Source organism: Oxyura jamaicensis, chromosome 8, assembly GCF_011077185.1.
Source record: "Oxyura jamaicensis isolate SHBP4307 breed ruddy duck chromosome 8, BPBGC_Ojam_1.0, whole genome shotgun sequence".
In the NCBI taxonomy this organism is placed as follows: Eukaryota; Metazoa; Chordata; class Aves; order Anseriformes; family Anatidae; genus Oxyura; species Oxyura jamaicensis.
This window is the reverse complement of record NC_048900.1, coordinates 1,714,380-1,727,267: the sequence shown is the minus strand read 5'-3', so window position 1 is coordinate 1,727,267 and position 12,888 is coordinate 1,714,380. Positions and strand designations below refer to the sequence as shown.

The 12,888-nt window shown below is 47.3% G+C and overlaps 1 protein-coding gene across 3 annotated transcripts in view; it reads left to right on the top strand.

Moving 5' to 3' along the window:
• Positions 1-12,888, top strand: part of CNN3 (calponin 3) — a 59,164-nt gene that overhangs the window by 32,820 nt on the left and 13,456 nt on the right. Inside the window, exon 1 of one of the 3 annotated variants that reach the window (XM_035332675.1) lies at positions 3,007-3,173. The exons of 1 other annotated variant lie outside the window; for it this stretch is intronic. In XM_035332675.1, the coding sequence (XP_035188566.1) occupies positions 3,117-3,173 (57 nt within the window). In that variant the 5' untranslated portion in view covers positions 3,007-3,116. Of the gene's footprint in view, positions 1-3,006; positions 3,174-4,963; positions 4,994-12,888 lie in introns of those variants that run through there. One more of the 3 variants, XM_035332676.1, reaches the window with a different exon arrangement.

Sequence of the window (12,888 nt, the reverse complement as noted above, 5' to 3'; positions counted from 1 at the left end):
GTAGGGTTCACCATTGCCTGTACTGTACAGCTCTTTTGGAGCATTTTTTAAAATATTGCTGCATGCTATTCTAACATGTGTTGTGAAAAGGAAACAACCAGCAGGGAGATGCAAGGCTTGCTGCAGACAGCCTCACAAACTGTATCTGTGCTGCAGTTGGTTTAATAACTTCAGCCCCACACATCAGTTAATCAGACTAAAACATTAGTGAGCAGCAGTGTCTCTAGCACCCTAGGACAGGCCATTCCACAGTGCCAGGACTAATTAATGCACTGACGTGGGACAGAACTGCCCAGGAAAGGCACCACCAAGTTCAGAGGAAGTGCAAGAGGTCTTAGCTCCTTGTCTTTCAGCTGAAGTGCATCAGAGGGGAAACGAGCAGTACAGCCTTGTCCTTTGCCTCACCGGGTCAGTACTCACAGGATTCTCCCCCCAAACTCAATGCTCAGAAAAGGAACGGTTGTAACTAAGCCTAGAGTGCCTTCCCTTCCTTGAGGCACCCTTTCTGCAGCCAGCTCCCCCATGGTTACCTGCAGCCATGAATCACACAGCGTGGGACTCCCCACACCAGTCACTGCTGCCTTTACCCCACGGCACGGCCCCAGCTCCATCCTTCTCTTGTGCTACAGCCCCAGGAGCCCACTCCTCTGCTCCAGGCAGAACTACGCCCGTATCTGCTACTACAAACACCTGGTGGCATCATCTCCCACCAAGGCTGACGGCACCTCCTTCCCCCGAGGAGCTCTGCTCCCCTCCCTAGACAAGCCCCCTCTCAGCAGAGCCCCCTTGTGTATCACCCTCCGGAGCCAGACTTGGCAAAGGAACTTCCTGAGCACCGTTTAGCTCTCCTAAGCAAACTCTCTCTATCCTTCAGGGAAATGATCCAGCTCCTCCTCAGCTAAGCCAGATAATTAAACCAAGGCACTTTATCAGGATCAGATGGGTAGGCAAGAGAGGATGATCTGTCCCAGGCAGGGCTAGGCCCGAATCCACGTGGACGACTTGCCAGTCACCCCGCTACATGGCTTCAATCACTGACGCTAAATAGGGCCTCCATCACAGAGTCAAAAACCAATAAAAGTGCGCGTTTGATAGTTTTCCGTTGAGCCACATTAATTCTATAGATTACAGTGGAATTACACAAGGGATAATTTAGGCTCAGGGCATTTAATAGGACTACACATATGCTTACAATAATTCATGTGCAAGAATGTAAGATTATGGTCCATGTTTCCAAGAAAACAGATTGTGTCTCTTCATAGCTCTTTTTTCCTAGTTTCTAGCTGAAGTCATCAGCGCATGTTTATGATATTACATGTGGTTGCTGAAGAAGTTATTACAATGTCACAAAGAGGATTATGATTTCAGGTGGGGAATAATTCTTGTACAAATCCTCTTTCCATACAAACAGCCTTGGTAATAAAGAATGTGGAAAAATAGGGCAAAGATAAGAGATTTATACATAATGAGCCAGATTGCCCAGTATGGCCCAGCTGCTTTGTATGGCACTGAGGGGTTTAAATTTGCTTTGTGTTGTCAGAGGGATGCAAAACAGAATGCATTTCTAACTATGCTCAAATATTTCTCTCTTGTTGTCATTGTTTTCCTGTAGGGTATAAGCCTGATTCCGTGATATTACTGGTCACAGAATAAACAGCAGCAGTCACCCCAAGAGACTGGTAGCTTTCTTAATGGGTGTGCAGTGTCAGAACAAAAACACCAAATGGCATTTGGGTCCTGATCAGATGAGGTAAAAAACAGAAATGCTAAGTGATTTATTTGAGCATTATTTAAACCTGATTGTTCAGCGAGAAAGTATTATCCCGTATTTGTCTGCTACTAATCAGGAACATTTTGTTTCAAAATTGATGAAACATATAATTCATGGAGCTGAGAAAAGCATACCAATTGTAAATGTCTGAAACTCCCCCAGCCACTATGTACTGTAGCAGAAATGATTGAGCACATTAAGAAGTAAGGTTCTGATCCAACATTTCTTAAGTCAATGGAAACATTTCCAAAGACATCAGAGGTTCTAGCCCTAAATCATATGTTCCCTTGAGGTCACGAGAGATGAGTTTCTACCAACGTTAATGTCTAAAAATTAATGAACTTTCATTATGTTTACATGAGCCACCATTTCCCTCACCCCATTCTTTAGTTTCCTGCTTCTCCTGCAGTTTCCTTTTCCCAATGGGTAGCTCAGGCAGCTCTGCTTCCTTTAATTAGGAACAGCCTCGGCTGTTTTCGTTAGAGGCTGAGCGGCAGAGTGGTTTGAGCTGAGGCGACTGTGGCAGCCTGACGGGGCTCCCACCCCAAGCTCCTGCAAGAATCCCGCTGGTTTCAGCCGGAGCTGGGCCAGGCCTCCTCGCTCCTCGATTTTTGCTGCAAAATTCAAGTGCAGAGCAGTGGCTCCTGGGCGTACAGGACAGGCAGCACGGCAGGCCACCTCACAAACCACCATGCACCCATTCCCCAACACACCCCATCAACCGAGGGGCTGCTTTTCCCCACAAAGATCTCGACGCCAAACTTTTTTTTTTTTTTTTTTTTTTTTTCCCCAATATTTTTATTTGAAAGGCCACCCCGCGTGTGGGGCAGGGCTGACAGAAAGGCGTCCCTCCCGACTTTCCAGCCGCTTCGCCGCCGCTGCCCAGGGCAGCCCGTGAGGGGATCTCACACACCTGGGGGGCGCGGCCCGGGAAGGGAGCCGTGAGGGGCGGCAGCGGGGCCGCGTCCTCCCGGGCCGGGCTCTCCGCGGGTCCCCATCCCCGGGGATCCAGCGGTCGGTGCCCCGTGTGGGAGGGCAGCACTGCCCTCGCTGGCAGCGGATTCCTTCCCGTTGACGTCTCCCTCCCGCCCCGCTCCCCCTCAAGCGGCGCCCGGCGGCGGCGGCGGGGCGGTCCCGGCCTCTCCTCCTCCTCCCCCCGGCCGGCCCGGGAGGGGCTCCGTCAGCCCGGCGCCGCGATTGGCGAGCGGGCGGCTCCGAGGGCCGCGGGGCCGGGCCGCGAGGGAGGGACTAGAACTTTCCGCGGCCGCGGGCGGACTCTTCCCTCAGCCCCGCCGCAGCGAGCGCCCGCCGCCAGCGCCCCCAGGCAGCGGGGAGACCGCGGACAATGACCCACTTCAACAAGGGGCCCTCGTACGGGCTCTCCGCCGAGGTCAAGAACAAGGTACGGGGCGAGGCGCTGGGCAGCTCGCCGGGGCTTTGTCTGCACGGGGGACGGGGCGCAGCTGCCGCCGGCTCCACGCGGTGCGGCGGGGCGGGAGGGAAGGATGCCCTCGCCCACCCCCGCGGCGGGGAGCGGGGCGCTGCCGGTGCCCGGGCTGCGAGGCGGCCCCGCCGCCCCCCGGCTGCCGACACCTGCCCCCGTCGCCCCCTCCCCTCCCCTCCGGTCCCGTCCCGCCGGGGCCGCGTGGGCGGGGCCATGCAGCGCATTCCAGCCGCGTGACATCATGGGCACGGCCGGCCCGTGGCCAATCGGCGGGGGCGCCGCGCTGAGCGCCCGCCCCGCCCCGCCCCGCCCCGCCCGGGCACACAAAGGCGCGGGGGCGGCACCGGGGGGGGGGTGGGGGCTCGGCTCTGAGGGCTGCGAGAAAAAAAAACAACGAAAAGATTAAAAAACCGCCAGCGCTGACGTCACCTGCGGCCGCGGCGCCGGCTCGCCGTTGTAGCTGGTGTTGGGCTACAAAGGGGGATGAGAGGAGCGCGCCGGCAGCACCGGGTGCGAAAGGCGGCCGCGGCGGGGGCTGGAAGGGCTTCGCCGCCTCCCTCAGGCGCCTCCCGACACCGGCCCCGGGGGGCCCCTGAGGAGCTGTGGGGGCGCACGTGTTAGCGGGGGGGCTGGCGCCGCCGTGTTTCGGGCCCCTGGAGGTTTTCTGCCCCGTCTCGCTACGGCTCCGGCCCTGCCCTCGCTCGCACGGCTTCCTCAGCGCAGGTAGCGAGGAGGGCGGGCGGGCGGGCGGGGTGCTGTGCAGGCAGCCCCGCTTCGCTGCTGGGCAGGCTTCTCCTGTGCTCCTGGGGAAGCGTCAGAGCAGCGTGGCCGTAACAAGTTACTCCAGTGCACCGAAGACAACCCCCCTTTCTGTAAGAAAAAAAAAAAAAAGTCCAGCAAAAACACAGCTTAGAACTCGGAGAATGTTGCTCTTACTGCGAGAGATCAGATTTCAGAGCAATTGTGTTATGGGCAGAAATGCTGCATCCCTCCTAGCCCGAATCTTGCATGGCTCCATGCATTAGATGCGTCTCTGTTTCCCTGTGATTCCGGAGGATCGGACAGGAATGGCTTTGTGAAGATCAGAAATTCCTTTTTTCCAAATCCATCTGTGTCATAAATGAAATGTTTAAAGATCAACACCCAGTTTGCTCTTGGTGGGCCATTTATTTGGTACTGATCTTAATCAGGCTTCCTAAAACACCGACCTTCACGGAAACCATTGTGTGTTTTTTAACATTGTCAGTAGCTGCCGTACTTCCCTGCTTGAATGATGCCGTATGTTAGCTGCCCTTGTCTGAAATTTTCAGTGCTAATCCCCAAGCAGTTTTTTTCCTACAGAAAACAGACATGTTGGTAGCTGTGCTGCCTGAGGGCCCAGCTCTGATGGATAGAAAAGCCTCTTGGTTTTGGTTTTTGTTTATTTTCTCATTTGGCATTGTATTGGTGTTCAGAGGGACCTTTTGTTTGCTGTGGTATTTGAACAGATGAATATAACATGTCTTGATGCTGCCTGAGAAATTTTTTTAAATTTATGTTCCAGATTCTGGCTCTAAGCTTCAAATCCTTGTTTAGTTCAGTTTGGCGTTCAGGGATGTATATTTGTTTAAATTTTATTTTCTTCTGAGGCCCTGCCCTTCTCTTGTTTTGCTCCTTACCTCAGTTGACCGATAAGGTACCTGCTCTCATTACTGATCTTCCCCCTCAACCAATAAAGGTTGGAATTTGGGTACTGGTTCCCAGCTAGAAGGAAACTTGTCTGCATGAGAAATGTGCAGGTAGTCAAACTAGCGTAATCCCTTTGAAGTTGGTTCCCTGTTTACTTGAGATCATAGCCGATACTTGATCCAAAACAAATGTTCAGCGAGGAGCCTTTTAAGCTGATTTAAGCGGATAGTTTCGTCTGCAGGCAGTAAATTTTCTTCTTAAGAAGTGGGACGGTTTCTGGTGTGCACAACGTTAGCATAGCTTGAGACAGTGATGTAATTAAATAAAGCTACAAGCTGGTGTTGTCTTGGTTTCTGACGTAGGACCAAGGTAGCAAGGCGTTAGCAGAAGCTTGTGCTCCGCTGTCTCACGGCATAGTCCAAGGAAAAAACAGGAACAGGGGTAGGAGCCGAGCAGGCTCCGGGTCGCTCAGCTGCTTCCTCGTGGCTCCACCCTTCCCATGTCAGCCGCGATGGGTTGGGGCATTTATCTGTCTTCTCCCTCTTCCCAGCTTTGGTGCATTGCTGCTCCGTCTCAGCTGCGCATGGAAGGAGGATGGCAAAAGCGAGGTGTAGGTGGAGAGCCAAACTTTGCGTGGCCTTCGGCTGTCCCGCGTCTCGCCTCCAGTCTCCATCGTTCCTCCCACGCCGCCACCCATCAGGGAGTTGGCCTCAGCCCAGACCATTTTCTGACGTTTTATAAAAGACGGGGAGTACCTGGAGGGAGTCTGGCTGTCCCTGCAGCGGTGACCCTGAAAGGCCAAGCGCTGGTGACAAGCAGGAGGCAGGGGTGAACAAAACATCGCCTGGCATGAAGGCGTGGGGCGGGCAGCGGCGCTTCCTGCGCTCATTCTCAAGGGCAAATATGAATTAATTAGCATGAAATCAAGTCCACGCTGAATAAGACCAGGCAGACCTAGGTATGATTATTATGTTCCTCCTGGAAACTGCTGAGGAGAAAAATCTTGTACTGTATTTCACTTGCTACAGGCCAAATAAAAACAGATTTAATTTCTTCATCCAGAAATTACCTTTTCGTGAATACTTTAACTGGGAACCAGATTCAAATTACTGCCTTTCAGACTTTTTGCCTTTGTGATCCAGTTGGCTCAGGATCTAGGTGAAGTTTTGTCTGCCTGTAGCTGGCCTGCTGAGTCCTCTCCTTCCCCTTTCAGTCTTCCTTTCAACATAAAGATAATAAATACCCTTTTCTTTTTAAAAAGTAACTTAAAAACAAACTGTTCCAACTGCACGCTTTTTCCCTCTTCTCACACTTCCTATATGCTATTTTCCTTCAGCAAACCTCTAGGCTTGCTCACTGAGCGTTTTTTAGGAACCTTACGTAAGAATTTTTGCTGCTGATGAAACATATTTCTACTAACATTTATCTATAATGACATAACAAAAATTAATAATAAGGCAATAGCGAGGCTAAAGGCAATGAGAACGCTCTCAGAGCACAGGTGATGCTAACTGACAGTGCAGGATTTCTGCTTGCCCATTCTCTTGTGCAGAGCAGTCTAACCTTTAAAGAAATAATACCTTTAATTTACAAGTTATGAATTAAACACAGGCGATTAGTTTAAAATAAAATCAGTCTCTGACCTTTCCCACGATACACGTCTTAACAGTTTGTTGCATGGAGAGTAAATTAAAAATGCAGTATTTTGATGCTGTCAGAAACATTATAATAGAAGTATTATATGCTGAGATTTTTCACAGGGAATTTCAGAAGCAGCAAAAGGGTTTTAAAGGATCAAACGCTGAACTCCAGTTTGCCCCAATTAATTCATGGTTTCTGATGGTTGCTCTTGAAGTTAACATTTACCAGCTAAATATAAGGTTCATTGTGCACAGGACTGATTTTTTTTCTCTTCGTGTCTGATTTCTTTATATTTTTCCAAAGAACTGTGAAATTTTTCCAGCTGGATCCAGGCTTTAGTAACAGATCTGCCGTTCAAATGAACTACTCATAACTTCATCTTTTATATTGATTGTCTTCCAGAAATCTCAGAGCGCAAATCTTCAAGGATGTTATTTTTGTGATACACGTTCCCAAACCTCCTTTATAATTGTAACATACAAAGATGAATGAAAAGCTGAAAAAATTCCACTATAGATTTAGTTAAGAAGTCTATCCACCAGATACGTAGAATGCACCCAACGTAAGAAGAGAATGGTACTTAGTGGTGTGGTTCTGATAGCGGAGTCAGCACAAATCTGACCGCAACCCACAAATGTTACAGTGGCTATTCCATAGCTAAACTAACGTTCAGTCTGTTTGGCACAACATACATTAAATAAAATACATTACTGATGCAAACACAAGAAAACACAAGAAAACTTGCATTTTGTAAGTTTGTCTTGAAATGCCAGATTTTTTAATGTATCAGCAATCTAGGTTACTTCTAAGTTACCTAAAATATGCTCGCTGGTTACTGCTTTCCGAGGCTTAGTTTTACTTTGGTAATACTAAGTTTCAGTAACTTAGGTGCAAGGTCACTTCGAAAATGCCCCTGCCCCATGCTTCCCTTCACGCCCAAGTCATGCGTTGCTCCCTCTCTGGACAGAAGTCTCTTACGCTTCTGAGCATCCTGGGTGTGAAGAGCCCTCACACCAATTCAAGTGGCGTGCAGAAGCCTAATCAGCAGCTACACGTTTCGTTCAGATCTCTTTTCTAAACGGCAGCGGGGAACCTGAACTGCGGCGTCTCCATCCATTGCTGTCCGCTCCCTACTCTGGCTCTGCGTGTCCGATCCCTTTTCTGTCACACTGCTCGCCGTCCGAGGACAGGCCTGCTCTCCTGAGCGTCTCTCAGGCGCAGGTTTCCAGTTCACTGGGCATTCCTTAGAAGCGTTGATACTAAAGCAGCGATAAGTGGACCTCCTAACGAGCTGATGGCAATGAAACCTGTGTAGTAGACAGTTCATACTTAGAATACTTCTCTGTGATAAGCAGAGACATGTATTTTGCCATGGAACCGTTTCCCTTCCAGCTAACGGGGATGCGAGCACCCTTCCACCCAAAACACAGCCCTTGTTTCTGTGTGCCGAGCGCTGCCCAGCCTGCACCCTGCCCATGCCCACGGACCCTTCCTCGGCCGCCACGCGGGTAGGCCCGTCCTGCGGCCACTGTCACTGCGGGTAGCCCCACGGAGCTGGGGGGAAGCACGCCACTGGAGGCGGCTGCCGGGAGGACATTTGGCCGTCACTGCTGTCACCAGGGATGTGACAGTCGATTTCTTTACCCCGTGGTTTAAATCCCCAGTAAACCTTGGCGTGTCACTGTCAAGCTGACAGCTGTCTTTGGTAGTCCCGATGTGTTCCCAAACTGGCCTGGAGCAGCATCCAGCAGGAACTCCTGAACTGCGGGACTTGTATCGGCATCCTCTGTAAAGCCCTGCACGACGGGTGGAATCTCAGGGCCGTCCCTTGGCTTACCCCGTCTTTTCTTGGGAGGAAGGTGATGAACGGCAGAGCTTAGCAGGGATTAGCTGCTGCTGCCCCGTGAACGCCTCTGAAAGCCGGGGTGGTGCCTGAGAGACGCGGGGCTGGTTGCTCCATGCTGGTGCTGTGGTGGACCTTGGCAGCGCGTTGGCTGCACTTACAGTTCAGAGCTGTTAATTTATAAAGCGCGTTACAGAAACATTGCTGGCGGATTAATAAACTTCTCAGTAAAACTTTCACTGGTGATAGAAAAACATAAAACTTGAGGTTAGTGTTTAAGGGTGGGGAATAAGTACCAAGTTTTGCAGCCTTTATGTGCAAGCTAAAAGTATACCTCCCGTAGCCAGAACACATCTGAGGAAAGCAAATCGAATTTACACAGTCGTGATGACTGAATAGGATTTGTAGTCTCAGAAAATAGAAAATGTAATTTGCACTTCAGTAACGCTTGCTTGTTTCAATTGTTCAAATTTTGTGTGTGTGTGTGGATTCAGAGTTTGACTTGGTTCAGAATTTGGAGAGAAGTACCTAATATATATATATTCCTGTTGCTGAGTCAATACTCTTTAAAAGCTGATGGATGCGTGCACGTGTTGTTTCAGGATAATGGCACATGAGTAATTTATTTTTCATCTCAGCTTTCTTTGTAAGTATTAATTCAGAGGCTTTTTCCCGGGTTATAATTTACCTTTGGGGAGTAAGGGATAGAAACGTCTCTGTGTGCAGGGCTGCTAGCTGCGGTAGCTACGTAACACCGTGCATCTGACACATCCTTTTAAGGAAAACTTTTTAGAGATTCCCATCCCCTATGGAACAGTACAGGAAAGGCCTTCAGTAAAAATGGGCCCGAGGCCAGGACACGTAGGGCAATTTGAAACAGATTTTTTCTAAGTGAGATCATGTGAAAATCCCTCTTTTCTCTGTAAGAGGGACTCTTTTGCTTAGAAATGCTTTTTGTAAGTGTTTGATTCTACACAACTGTTAACTTGTATGGCTATAGTCAGCAGCAAACATTTTCTTTTGGGTAAATATTTTTGGTTTTGCAGTATTGCCTCAGTAACGTATGTTGTTTCTGTTTAATTGGATTGAATTACTTTGTGTTTTTCTCTACCGTCTTGACTTTCTTCAGGTGGGTGGTTCTATGTTCTGGTTTTCTTTTAATAAATAAATAAATAAATAAACCAACCCTTTATTTTTTCTTAAACCAGTGCTGATTTTAGTAGATATTAGGAGGGGAGACAGTGAAAATTCTTACTACCTTTATAAAGCCATCTCTTCCCTGAAGCAGATGCAATTCTGGCATTTCCTTGCTGCCCTGAAAGGTGTTCATGACGGTGGGATCTGCTGTCCTGCATCAAGGACTGAAGAGTTACAGATCAATCCCAAATGAGCCTCCCTAGCTCGCCTTGCGTGCTTGGACCATGGCTGTTCCCAGAGTGAAACCAGACATCACATCTATAAAAGCTTTACCTAGCTTTCCTGTTAAGAAAGCTCTCCTGTTATATTGCTTTCCTGTTGACATTTCCACTGCTACAGCCTCTTATTTATAGACAGATACCCTGATTTTAGTACTCCTTGTTATGCTTGAATAAGAGTGACTTAACTGAAAAGTGTTTTTCTGTTGTCCCTAATCCGTTGGCTAAATGCTCCCAAGTCTTGCCAGCAGAAGACAAGGCAGAAAGAACAAATGCATACAGGAAGGCGATCACTTGTCCCCGGAGGCTCAGGGGCAGGGGCAGCTCTGATGCGGCCGTGAGCAGGGACCCCCATGGAACATTTCCCGTCCGTGCTGAGCAGGGCCAGGCCGGGAGGAAGGCCTGCACACAGCCCTCCACCCTGCTCCGCAGCAGCTGGGTCTCGTGGCTGCCTGGTGAGTGCTGGGCTGCCACTGCTGTGGCTCTCGGTAATGCCACTGCTCCTGTTCCAAGTGACCCTATATATAGCACCTCTGGAAGTCAGTGCAGCGTTAACTCGATGGAGCAGATACCATTCAGACATCTATCACTAAATGTTCTTTGCATATTGTTGTAGGAGGCTGTCCCCTTACCTTGCGGAAATTCTTCTAGTAATCACGTCCAAATAAAAGTAAATGGTTCAGGAAACTTTCTGAGAAAATAAAGACTACTGCCTCTTCACTATGGCCTATCGTAAGAGCACCCTTTATCATTAGTAAACTTAGTAAATTAGTAAGCATGAAAACTTCTGCGATATGGCAAAGTACCTCTCTTTGGAAATAATGAAGTGGTTTTAACAATAATTTTAAAAACATCTGTAAGATCAAACATCGGAGAGAAAGAACTGGTCTCTTAATGGGTGGAAAGGAACTGGAACAAAACGTAACTAACAAAGGTAGTTCATTCAGGGCACCCCAGCACTTTGTTCTGCAGAAGAATGATGGAACTTAAACACTTGAGGTCAGGGACCTCTCAGTTACACTTCGTCTGTAATGCAGCATCGCCCTGCTCTTCATTCACCTTGCATTTTCCAAACTTACGCTGCACACCTCAATTCATGGTAATGAGACTACAACTTACCTTGCAGTATCTGGAGCTCTGGGTGCTGTGCAAATGTGCATCCTCTACCCACCCCTAGTGGTGCTGACTACTGATAATCCTGTAGGATTATCAGGGTCTTTTACGATCTGTGCCATTCACTATCTGAGCAGAAGGAGCTGGCAGGAAGTTTCCAGAAGCCCAACCACGACCTGTAAAATGAAATCTGTTGTATGGTAGGGGAAGACCAGTAACTGCCCTTTTTTTTTTTTTTTTTTTTGTTACAAACTATCTCTGCCCAAGGTGGATTTACATAAATTAGCAAGGAAGAAACCGCTGAAATAAACCAAGGAATGTGTTTTACCTGCAAAGTGCAAACAAATCTATATGCACTTTCTGAAAAGCTTTTCGTTGGTTACTAACAGTAAAACCACAATCTTTAACTTTTTAACACTTTTGTAGTATATACCATTCACAAACATTTACATGTGATTAATTAAGCATGTGTATGGGTTACTCTCCATTTGGATTTTTAACCAATTCCAACTCTTATACTGTATTCTGTATGTATGATGTGAGTACAGCTGGAATTGAATAGAGATGAAAATTCTGTTAGATGCCACAATAGTGAATAAAGCAAGTGAATTAAAATAAACAAGTATACTTATGGTAGTTTTCTGTGTAGAACAGATCGTCTTAAGCTCCATGCTAAGAGTATGGTTGTATCCAGTGATGTAAATGAGCCATTTCATTTCAGATCAGCGTGTCCAGGATCCCATCTGCTGGGATCTTTGTCTTTGTACGGATTGGAAGACGTAATTGAACTTACTGTCACCATTTTTTCATGTTAAAATAAATCCAGTTATTGAAATGCTTTAGTTTGAAACACTTACATGAAGAAATACTCTTCCAGTACTTGCTTAATTGCTGAAAAATCCTGGCTTAGAACTTACTACAGGGCGGTTAAACCAGAGCATCTTAGCGGTTGGACTGTCTTTAGTACTTTAACAGTAGGACTTTCTTTCATACTAGTTATAAACTTCAGTATAGCAGGTTTGTGGCTTGATTTTCACATAACTTAAAACATAATTTAAATAAACAGTTGATCCAAAAGTTCATCATAAACTTCTTAAAAATACCTATTCTACTGTCTGTTACAAAGATTTTATGATTTCTAGAGAACTGCCTACAGGATCTGTGTAAACAGGGAAAGTGTCATGCTAAATTTCAAATGGTCTTAGCATATGTTTTCTTAGACTTTCTTGAGTAATCTTCCAGATTTTAAATGCTAGACTTTTAAAGATGGATATTATTACAAAATTAAGTAAACATTTTCTAAAAATTTTGTACTTTTTTTTTTTTTTTTTTTTAATATCACAGTAATTGCAGATCATATTCTTCTTGCAACTCTTTCTACGTGGTTAAAGCACAGCTTGCCTGGGTGGCCATATCCAGAATATTCTTTGATGTTTCCTGGAATACAGTCAACATTTTTTATCTCCTACTGGGACATTTTAAAAGCTGTTCTACTGGGGGAGAAAAGTATGTAAACTTGAAAGAGCGCATGATTTCGTGGATAGTTGTAGCAGCAGTGGAGAAGTACTCTCGAACAGAGATAGGGATCCTTGGTGCTATTGCTTTCTGGCTGCAGGCTGTCTAGTCCCTGAGAACACCGTTCCACCAGCGTCACCCTAGGAGGAACCTCAGGAGACACTTTCTAGTTTGCTACTAGGGAAAACATGACGTTGTTGGAATTTTTGTTTGATATTTGATGTTTATGTACCAGGTTGCTCCGATATTTTTTTTCCCCCACCCACGAAACAAGCAATTAGGTATCATTGGTCTTTCTGGATGGCATGGTAACAATATTTTCAGTGCATGGCTCAGCACTTTTCTTTCAGAAGTAGTCACTGCTGCTGATAGGGTGATCTGCACCCATTTGTTGCTGTACCAGGGTTCAGTAATGTTGGGGGAGGGTTCAAAACCAAGTAAAATCTGTGCTCAGGAGGTAACAGATCTCTGTGCATTG